Source organism: Limulus polyphemus, unplaced genomic scaffold (assembly GCF_000517525.1).
Source record: "Limulus polyphemus unplaced genomic scaffold, Limulus_polyphemus-2.1.2 Scaffold10254, whole genome shotgun sequence".
Lineage (NCBI taxonomy): Eukaryota > Metazoa > Arthropoda > Merostomata > Xiphosura > Limulidae > Limulus > Limulus polyphemus.
In genome coordinates this window covers 7480-19036 of record NW_013675864.1, presented here as the reverse complement: position 1 = coordinate 19036, position 11557 = coordinate 7480, and the positions used below count along the sequence as shown (strand labels likewise).

At 34.9% G+C, this 11557-nt stretch overlaps 2 protein-coding genes across 2 annotated transcripts in view; one reads left to right on the top strand and one right to left on the bottom strand.

The window, feature by feature from the left end:
• Positions 1-951: 951 nt before the first annotated feature.
• LOC111083599 lies at positions 952-2557 on the top strand. The gene has a single exon (XM_022380220.1). The coding sequence runs from the start codon at positions 1372-1374 to the stop codon at positions 2272-2274; it is 903 nt and encodes a 300-aa protein (XP_022235928.1). The 5' UTR covers positions 952-1371; the 3' UTR covers positions 2275-2557.
• A 4329-nt stretch (positions 2558-6886) lies between these two features.
• Positions 6887-11557, bottom strand: part of LOC106476314 (calpain-7-like) — a 12075-nt gene continuing 7404 nt past the window's right edge. The window contains exons 6-7 of the mRNA XM_022380221.1: positions 10763-10825; positions 6887-8411 (exon numbers count right to left, since the gene is read on the bottom strand). Of these exons, the coding sequence (XP_022235929.1) occupies positions 8267-8411; positions 10763-10825 (208 nt within the window). The 3' untranslated portion in view covers positions 6887-8266. The remainder of the gene's footprint in view (positions 8412-10762; positions 10826-11557) is intronic.

Below are 11557 nucleotides of genomic sequence, written 5' to 3'. Positions count from 1 at the left end.
GAGACGTAACAGTATTTATATATGCTGTATATATCTTTTCTTAACCATATTTCTATTTTAAGCAATAGCTTGTCTTTTTTTTTTAATTCTTTAGCTACGTCATATTGGCTTTATTATATTGGTTAAATCCCGTGTTTGTATCTCGAGTATTGTATTACTTTAGAGCATCCTGCAGGAGTTGAGACTTGGTGGTTAGGGCGTTTGACTCGCGATCAGTGAGTGGGTCGAAAGTTGGGAACCCCGTCACCGAACATGTTCGCCCTTTCAGCCATGGGGGCGTTACAATGTGAAGGTTAGGCTCACTATTTGTTGATAAAAGAGCAGCCTAAGAGTTGGCGGTGGAAAATGTTGATTAGCTGCCCACCCTCTAGTCAATCACTCCTAAATTAGGAACGGCTAGTGCAGATAGCACTCGAGAAGCTTTGTACGGACTTCAAAATATTTGTCATTAACAAACAAGTCTGTTTCTGATTTGAAAAAGAACATTTATTTCGAACCTCGGCAAGAAAATAAATAAAAAAACTAAATATTTTAATACGATTTATTTCCAAAAATCAAATTTCTTTATCACCTTCGCAATATTCTGTTGTTTTTATTTCCCCGAAAGGGGGCCTATTCTAACCACACGCACCACTGCACAGTATTGTGTTGCCTGTCAATCAATCAGTAAACACTAAAATGACGTCACATTGCAATTTGTACTGTCGTGACGTCAATAAAACGTGCGCATGTCATGAATCACGAGAAGTATTATGCACTCTGTACGCTACAACACAGCATGAAGTATGAGCGTCAAAATTAAAAACAAACATATTTGTTGAAATAAACTAATACAAAAGATATTACACGTGTTGTTAGATATTTTAGTAATAGCAAAGCTAGTGATAACATGGATGAAACTGTAAAAATCCAGCTCAGATGGGAGTCGTTCTCTCTCTTCGTCTTCCAAGCATTTTCTTTCTGTATCTCTAATATCTTTTTGTTAATATCTTTAGGTCTTTGAGGGAGAAGTTTCAGACCAGCCGTCTTATAAGAAGTATATCTAGCGGAAATTATAACATTCTACACCACCAGGGGGACAATGTTCGTGACGAATTAGAACGCTTAGTAGAAGAAACGCCGCCTCCACAGCAGAGGCCTCTAGCTCGCCAGTCCATCCAGAAATCCCATAGCTCGGATGCCGTCCTCGAGTCTGATAGTGAGTCGTCCACTCCCCAACACAAGCTCGAACCCCGATCAGTAGCTCAGACTTTCCCTGATCAGAGCGCGGTTTCTGATGAGGTAGTGGGTAGCAGTCCAGATTACCGATCTGTAAGACGGTTAAAAGCCTCACAAAGTGTGTATCAGTTCTGTTGGACAAGTAATGAAAAGATGACAAGTGGGGATTCCAGCATCTCTACCCAAGAGGCAAGCTCTCCACAAAATTTATTTTTCGCTAAGTTTACTCAGGGAGACCAAGGTAGTCAAAATACATCAACACGCACTTCACGGCTTATCTACGGGGGACCACTTTCTACAGTTCGAGATGTGGAAGAGGAAAATAGCGACGCTAGTCTTATCAGTGACGTTGACCAGAAACGGGGCAGATTAGATCCTGCCGGTGGTCTTCTAATTGACTTTGAAAATCCTGACCAGTTGGAGTCGGACAGGCCAAAATCCAGCGGTTATACGTCGTGCGCGACGTTGTCGGACCTGCCATCTCAGCTGTGTACTCCGAACGTTGAAAGTCAAAGTTTTCCTCATTCTGCGTCCCATAGTTCTGGCTACCACTCTATTACAGAAGAAGAGGCAGTTGGAAAGGAAATTTATCGAGACCATCGAGAGTTTGCCGGGTGTCTAAACTCTACCGGTCCCAAAAAACGGTCATTTCGGAGCCACGAGTTTCCTTTTGAACTTAAAATGCTCAATTTGATCGAAAATCCTTTGTCTGATCAAACTTTCAACCGAAACTTGATAGCTTCTGGTAAAAGTCGATCTCACTCTTGGGATAGAGCTTCCCAACGTAAAGATGTTGTAGGGTATCCACTCTACTCCAAAACCACAATGCTAAGCGAGATTGGACAGCAGAAGTCTAAGACCTCACCTCGCGAGGTCAGAAAGAGGGAAAGACAACAAAAATCACCTCACAAAAAGTGGTCAATAACCGGAAGTCCGGGAAGGTCAAAAGTTGAACAAAATAATTGGGAACTTTGCATGTACGTATTTGGGGGCCGAGAACGAGGAGTGCCCATTGTTACAAGGCAGCCCATCACCGTTTGGAAATTTTACGTATAAGTTTTAGTAATTGGTATTGTTGGTTAAATATTTGTGATTCGTTTAATGTATGAAATCCTAAATACGTCGGTAATGTTTAAGTGTTTCAACCTATATTCGCAAAAGTTTCAAAATCTGTACTCCACTAATAGAAGATAAGAATACTTTTCAGTTAACATCGCAGGCTAGAAATAAATTATTATCAATTTGAGAAAATCTTTTTAGATACTTTACTGCTACTAAAACAAGATCGTGTATGTTACTTATGTGCCAATTATTGACATAAAAAAGGAGAGCCCAATTATTTCGTTTGTTTGTGTTTGTTCCAAAATGTCCTTCGAAGTTACACAAACGGCTACCAGAGAACAGTTGTTCCTAATTTTAAAGTGATGGATTAGAGGGAAGACAACGGCTATCAGGGAACAGCTGTCCCTAATTTTAAAGTAATGGACTAGAGCGAAGACAACTTGTCAGAAGCAGCCACTGTCAACTCTAATTGAATAGAGGGGTTTGTCCATCACTATTATAAGGCACCCCCAGGCAACAGTCGTGAACCATGAAAATATAACCACTCTCGGTAACAAAGTATCTTCAGATATTCAATACTGAAAGTAAAAATTACTTTCGAATTTTCTAGTCACTACTTTTATGCCTCCGATTGGCTCAGTGGTAAGTTTACAGGGTTACGACGCTAAAAATCTGGTTTCAATATCCCTGGCGGGAAAAGCACAGATAGCCCATTGTTTAGTTTTATGTTTAACAACAGTCAAACAAACATTAATTTCATAATACCTAAAACGTACATAAGCCTTATTTATTCAGAATAAGTCCTATTCATGAAATTAATAAATGTTATTGATTTATTTAGTTAGCGGAATACCTTTAGCAATAACGACGTAAGACGTTGTGGACAGGGGCGTGTCCACTAGAATGGCAAGAAGGACCCTCCATTGAAGAGCTCGGCCCCTCCCCATCTGAGATGTAGTCTTGGAAGATGTTTAGATTATCTACATTGTGACTCCTACCGACATAAAAGTGTTAATTTTTTCTGCCCACCCTCCACATAAAAAAAAAAATCCTCTAAACGCCGTATTTAACAAACTATGGTATTAGATATTAAGATTGTGACGATCGAATATCGGTCATTATGGTAAGTAGTCTGTACGATCTCGTATTAGCTAATTACTAAATGTTTTTTTTAGTTATTACCAATTAACTTTCTCCAATGATTGGACAGCTAATCTGTTGCCGCCTGAGGACTGTATATATATATAAAATTACATAGTTTGCATAATTATACGAAGGAGGGCGCTGTTGTGCGTTAACTTCACGGATACATGTAATACCTTAAGTGAAATATAGCCTAAAAACAATGCACATATTTCAAAGTAATGGTATGTATTTAGTTCTGTTCGTCGGATTTTAGTGTTGTTAAGTCTGTAAACTTAAGGAGACTTATATCAGGATGAAATAAGAAAATAGGTCAGTGAAGTGATTGGTTGAAAACGTTAAACAAAGAATTTAAATATTAAGAAAATGATTCAGACCATGTTAATGTTGTAAATAATATAACAAAATAGTGAAAACTCTACTGCATTATTAAATTACTAAATAGTTATAACCTACTATCAGAGACCCGCAAAACGTTTGCTGTCAAATTTGTATCTTTATTGCAACAGTATTTTATTAAATACAATATTTGTAGAAAAATATAAACGAAATGCAAGTGCGCTTGTATTTAGGTCGTACTTTATAAATCCTTAACTAATGTTAGGCCCAAGGTCAATAAAGAGATAACACTATCATGTACGTTTTCTACATTACATTAGTTAGGACTAAACTATATTGTACTTAATACTATCTATAAATAAACTTATAACGTTATTCTAGGACCTAACGTCAGACCTTATAATGTTATTGTACGAAATTGTTAATGAAGAATATTAACATCCACCTTTTTTCTTATTTCTACATGCGTAGAACAGTTGTAGTGACTTGTTTGTTTAGCCTTCCAGCTCTGTGGTGCAGAAAAGCGCTTGCACTGTTTTTCTGGGTAAACTTCTTACTGCGCATGTTATAAGGCGTACCGACAGCAGAATTATAGTATGACAAGATTTTGGCATTTACGATTATAACTGTTTTGTATTATTCTAGAAATCCTGTATTTAAAGAACTACCGTTGCAAATTTCTTGCGGGTATATTATAATAATACTCAGTTTTTGTCTGTCGTAATAATGCGCGCGCACCTTATATCTAAATACGCATGCGCAAAAACGTCATTTCCGTAACACACACTAATAAGCGTATTATTTGTATAGATTATTCAAATCAAAATAGTGAATAGAATTATATAGAAAAGTGAATGTGAAAAGCATGAAAAATAATGGGAAAGCAAATTAAATAAGAAGTTAAAAAAAACGTAGAGTCAATAAAAAGGATGAAAGAACCGTTACACACACCCCACAAAAGAAGGCATTATATTAATATCATTTTATTTTGAATAAGCTCTAACTTTCGTTCGTTGGATTATAAGAATAATACAATATATTTAAAGCCTGCGAGGGTTTTTGTCGTTAACTTTGAAAGGACGAGTTTGACTGACAATTATATTCTTTCCTCTATATATATATACTTCTCCGCAGAACATTTGGAAGACCAAAGTATGGCCCCACATTTTGAGATTTACTAGAGCTCACGAGTTTATCTACAGAATGCGCTCTATTCACGATGGGAAATCGAACCCCAGACATTAGCGGTATAGGTCCGTAAATATACCACTGACCTACCGGGGTGGGTTGGGGGATTTTAGTAAATAAACTATATCCAATCGAAAGAAGTTTGAATTGAAATGGAAGCAATAATCATGGCGCACGGTCGTCTTACATACAGAAACACTGTTAGGATGACAAACACGTCCTGTACTGACGTAAGATACGAAGTCTTAATTTATATACGTTAATATAAACACACGATTACTAAAATACACATATATTTAAATAGATATAATCTTGGTATATTTGGTAATTTCAAGTTTTATTAAGCACTCAAAAAGCTAATTGAATAATAAAAAAAGCCGTTTGTATAAGAATTTGACTATCATAAAATAATCCAGCTAAATAACAGTGCACAAAAGTTTAGAGTTGCAAGCAGTACAATGGATCACAGTTTCAACGAGGGCACTAGTGTTAACACAAGGAGATGGAAATACTCAGTATTATTTGTTTTGAGCGTGAAATCTGTTTATTCACGGTAGGCTATATCTAGTATTGATATCAAGAACACTGGCATAGCTAGAAATTTTTCCGGGGAGGTTTTTTTTTTTTTAGAACAAAGCCACGTTGGGACATCTACTGTGTCCACGGCGGGAGGAATAGAATCCCGGATTTTAGCGTTGTAAGTCTGTAACTTACCGCTGCCCCAACTACTAGTTATATAAAATATACATCTCAACTTAGTTTTAAAAAACAATAATTGTGCACGTACTAGTAACACATTTCCAGTTTATCTAAGGGGTCGTTTTTTTATTATTAATAATGACTCTCCACATGGGACAATTGCTCTCCTATGGCTTAAAATTTAAGTCTATGGAGTTGGATAACATAACAAAATATCTGGGACAACATGGGACCTATTGGTCCATCTCGGCTGTTCCATCCTCAAAACTAAATGAAAACGATTAAAAGAAATAAAATAAAAAAAATTTAAACCCAGTCCTTTTTATATCTGACACTACCAGTCTTAATTACTTAACTGTTAACTTGACAGTTGAACATCTGACATAATTACTCCACTGTTAACAACTGTCTCCTATACTTTCTTTTAAGTTGTGTCTTATAACATTAATGTACCTTTTACAGTACAACTAATTTATTTGTTAAGAGAAAATCCAAAATCACTCAGTAAATAAAAATCCAGAAAGACAATTATGTACAAATTCACTGTTTTAACCCACTGACACTTCTACTGTTCTTTTAATCAGAAAACCGTTTCATTTTTCTTTATTTCTGCCTCTCTCACATACAATAGTTGATATTTAAACTCACAGGCTTTACATTTTTAACTATGTCAACATATTAATAGTTTTCTAAACACTTTGTTATTCACTATTAATTTTGTACACTTTACTACCACCAGGATGTAACCTACCAACAGAATTATTTTCACACCAATATAGCATAATAGCCTTTAAAACTTGATATCAACATAATAATATTTTTTAAAACATTTTATTATTCACTATTAATTTTGTACACTTTACTACCACCAGGATGTAACCTACCAACAGAATTATTTTCACACCAATATAGCATAATAGCCTTTAAAACTTGATATCAACATAATAATATTTTTAAAACATTTTATTATTAATTGTTAATTATTTACACTATGTTACCACCAGGATGTAGCCGACCACCAGTATTATCTTACCATCAATATCGATACAGTGCAACATTTCAAACTATTAATAAAAACAATCATTCTCCGACACATTGTTTAGGCCGAGTATTCACGATGAAGCCTAATTGAATGGACGACAACTGCCTGTTGTAGAAACACAAGTGTAGAGGACGACATTTCGAGTGTCTTCCGCCTTTCGTCTACTTGTGTTTCTACAACAGGCAGTTGCCGTCAATTCGACTAGGTTTCATCAATAACAATCACAGTAATGTATACATGTGTGTGTACATATCTTTTCCAATCCTCTTATGTTTTGGTCCGGATGAAACTTCAAACAAAAGGAAACAGTCCTGAAGTAAAAAAGAATTTTCTTTTTCATAGCTTTTACTCTTTTGTGTTAGATATTAGAAATTAACCTCAAAGATATAACGTTATGGAAAACCCTGTCGGGTTAAATGGACCCAAAACATAATAGTAGGGTAAATTATAGGCTTTATCAACTACTACATTCAGTAGTTCAGTTACCATGGCAACAAGATATACTACACAAAGCTAGGTGTGGAAATGAACAATGTTTAAAGAAAATTACAACTACGTGACTCTCAAATGTATTTTCATCTTTCCAAGTTTAATGAATGATTTGTGTCTAAGGCGGAAATCACATGCGAAAATGTCCGAGTTTTCCATCCAGTCTTCTTTTTGTTTTCAACATGCCCCGAGGGTTACTGATGAGGAATGGAGTTCCCCAAAACCTTTCTAATTATTCAAGTTTAAACTGGTAAATTGAATGACAGGCTGGTCTTCATGTTTGTTATTTTGCCACAATTCATGATTTGATGATGGTAGAAGAATAATCAGATTATCTTAAAGCTGAAGTGTTAAGCCTTAATACATAACAATTCCTTTTATAATTTTGTGAGGAGTTATTAAATATATACACTTTTGTTTCTACTATAAATAATAACAACTGAATAAATTCTCTTATCGTGATATTTTATGACATACACAGAATTGTTTTAAGAGTTTTGTTACTTATGTAAAAACTGTGATAATATTTCTGTTATCATTCATACAGTTTGAACAACACATGTACCAAGAACTGTATTTTGGAAACTTTTATCAACGATTTTATAACTCTACGGAAAAGGTTTTATTAAATCTAATTATGTAATTAACAGATGTGCTATTTCATGTTATATGACACACAATTTGACACACAACTTGTGTGTCATAATATGCTATATAACCAGCAAGAATTTCACCCCCTAGTGAACACCATGTTATACTCCCAAATGGGGTATCTTCCCAGTATACACACTAAATTAGGATGTTGTCCACATTATATACCTGTCTGTGATATCATGCCACATTACATGTCCATATGGGATATCAATGCTACATTATATTCATCCATAAAGCCTCTCTCCAAGTCTGAATTAACTGCGAAGGAGTTCAGAATCAGCACCAGTTCAGAGTCATCTAAATGGTGTAATAATGTACTATGTTGATTTGTGTAAAACACTCATTATATCATGGTAACAAATTTAAAACTCAGTATTCCTGGTAACTAAAGCAGAAGATCTGTACAAGTTTGGGTAATGTCTTGAGTAAGGGTTACCTCAAACGAGATATCTTAATCTGGCAGGAAGCCTGAACAGTCAGAAAAAAAGGTCCCTTCTGTCCAGGATGAAAAGTGCAAGGTATGATATTATATACCCCACATGGAACGTCCAGTAGCTCCATAATGCTGAACCCTGACCTAAAAAACCGAGATTTTAGGCTTTAATGTAGGAATACTTTATGTTTATAAACACACACACAACTCTAAAATCAATCTAGGAAACCACTTACATAAAAATTGAAATAAGATGAAGTCTTGAAAAAACAAGAGCATTTTATAGTTTTCAAAGATTTGAACACTCAGACTTCCCAACTATTAGTCTGGTTTTGAAGTATATTAAAAAACAAAACTATAAAAATCAAGTAATTTGTGTCACATATATTTACATACATTATGTGCAGAACTCAACAGAAAATTAGCTTGTCAATTAATAATGTTGTGTCACATATGATTACATACATTATGTGCAGAACTCAACAGAAAATTAGCTTGTCAATCAATAATGTTGTGTCACATATATTTACGTACATTATGTGCAGAACTCAACAGAAAATTAGCTTGTCAATTAATAATGTTGTCACATATATTTACGTACATTATGTGCAGAACTCAACAGAAAATTAGCTTGTCAGTTAATAATGTTGTGTCACATATATTTACGTACATTATGTGCAGAACTCAACAGAAAATTAGCTTGTCAGTTAATAATGTTGTCTAAACAATTGCTACTGCAGTATACAAGTTCATGCAACACCAAAATTAACATACCATTAACAGACTCACATTCCTGAAAAGTCAGGCGTTTATAAAACTAGTAAAAGTCAAAATGTTTTCATGTTGCAGATATATCTTTAATCCTTTCACTGCAGCTCAGACGTTTATTTCTCAGTGCACTGGGAGATATATACGTCTCGGCCATAATGAATGGGCTAAAACCAGATTTGTCATTCCAACAAGAAATAAAATAACTACTTATAAAAACAAAAACGATATTAGTTGAGTATTCATAGAGAATCCTGGAGAATGTTTTGATATATTTAAATTATTATACACGACTAACTTTAATTTTCTTCTGTTTCACATTCATCAGCCCAACATGACTTCTGTGTTTAAACTAAGCTGAACTTATTCTTAAATAAGTGTACAGGTTTATATTAAACAATGGTGCACGACATGTCATAATAATATTGTTGAACCTAACGTTACTGAAAATAATTGGTAAAATACCATATATTTAGCTATCTTATATATATATTGTGAATCGTAGTGTCTGTCCGAGCGTTCGTCTGTCTCCCGTTTGAAAAGCTGCACACGCAAGCGAAGCTCAGCATTCATTTTTGAAATGATGGGAGAACAGGCATGAATAATGTTAATGTCATCAAAATTTGTTTCACAAGCAGGATATTCTACACTAAATAGTTAGGAATTCAAAATGTGATGTAGCTTAAAGAATTAAAATGTAGATTTATCGTATGTTATTGTTGAGCAGCTCTTAGCATGACTGAAACTCAGCAATTACTTTTCACGGTTGGTGGTATAAGTAGCTCAGAGCTTTGACTCTGAGTGAAACAGAGAGTGCAACATAATTATCCTTTCTTAAAGTCCATGAAATAATTTAATTAATAGATTGACTTAATCTTTTCCTGTCACTGGGGACGGGTACTTTTGCTTGAAATACATATAGCAAAAAAACAACTGGTTGGAATTTATTGTGTGTGTGTGGAGGAAAAATGTATTTATTAATAAGGCTATCTATCTGCTATATATATTTAGAAAAATTTTGAGGAAAGCACAGCTGTACTTAAGATTACAAAACCCAGCCACAGTCGTGACCGATTTCTGGGTGTAGTTTTGTATCATTAACGATTCTGTGTAGTTTTGTTATAAGAAAGAAGTAGTCTGTTTGAAAATTTGTAAGGAAACAATATTTCTATCTCTTTGTCAGAGTATTCAACAACATTTTATCCAGCAGAACAATACATATTGTTATGACTTGTCTCTTACTGTAATATAATCAATGTTTCCTTTAATTGTTTTCAATCAATGTGCAGAATGAATTTTTTCATGTGCACCAGTTTCAAGACAATGTGCAGATGTTTGCTACCAGTTTTTTTCAGGGACACGGGTGTTTTTTAGATCATCTATTGGATCGTCAGGCTGCTTTGAGCTTTAGGCCATCAATGTGTTGAGACTCCTCATCACTGGAATAATTAAGTGTGCAGCTCTTGACTGGATGTTGTGCAGCCACGCAGCCTAGAGGGAACACTGAACTTGGTTTTTAAGTGACAGTTGTATTCTTATGTAGGCTTAAGAAATCAGTTGTGCAAGTTGAACTTTAATACAGTTTTTGTATCATGTTGCAATGAAACTTTAATGCTGAGAAAAATCAACTAAGATGCATCTTCACAATTAGTCATGTATAATTATTAAAAAAATATAAAAGAGCACAATAAAGGATTAGAACAACAACAAAAAAAAGATAGTCCTACCTAAAAGCTCCTGATGACTTTTTAGAGAAATATCCAGAGGCATTGGTGTTGTTGACACTCACATGATACAAGTCCTTTCTTAAATAAAACTAGTTTATTCTTTCTCAATACAACTTTGAAATTCACTTAATTTCCACAGTCACGCTATAACTTAAACAAACGCTATAATTCACAACGAACGATTCACGCGCTTGACTCGGTTGTCCGTCTCTATTTCTGTCTATAATTCAATTCCATTATTGCCGTCACTTCTTACTGGTTTTATATACAAGAATACCGCACATCTAGTAAACACTCGAGGCTTCAGGAACGGACATGAATTTTCTAGAAGCTCATGATGTGTTACTAGCGTCACATGACTTCCGCTGTCGTAACAATACATTGGTTTGATACATCGTAGATTAATGACATTTTGTTGAAAAAAGATTGTTTCATTTAGACTGTGCTCAAACTGCTGCACATGACATTCACAACAAAGACCGTGAAGTGGATTATTTATAATAAAACGTGAAATTTAAAAACTCTGTATGTGTTGAAAAATTCTAATCTCGTCATACTGCAACCACAAAGATCAACCAGTAAACATCCAGCCTTCTTCTATTGTCCAAATACCTCCTGACCTACCAGTAAACATCACGCCTACTTCTATAGTCCAAATACTTCCTGACCTACCAGTAAACATCCCGCCTTCTTCTATTGTCCAAATACCTCCTGACCTACCAGTAAACATCTCGCCTACTTCTATTGTCCAAATACCTCCTGACCTACCAGTAAACATCTCGCCTTCTTCTATTG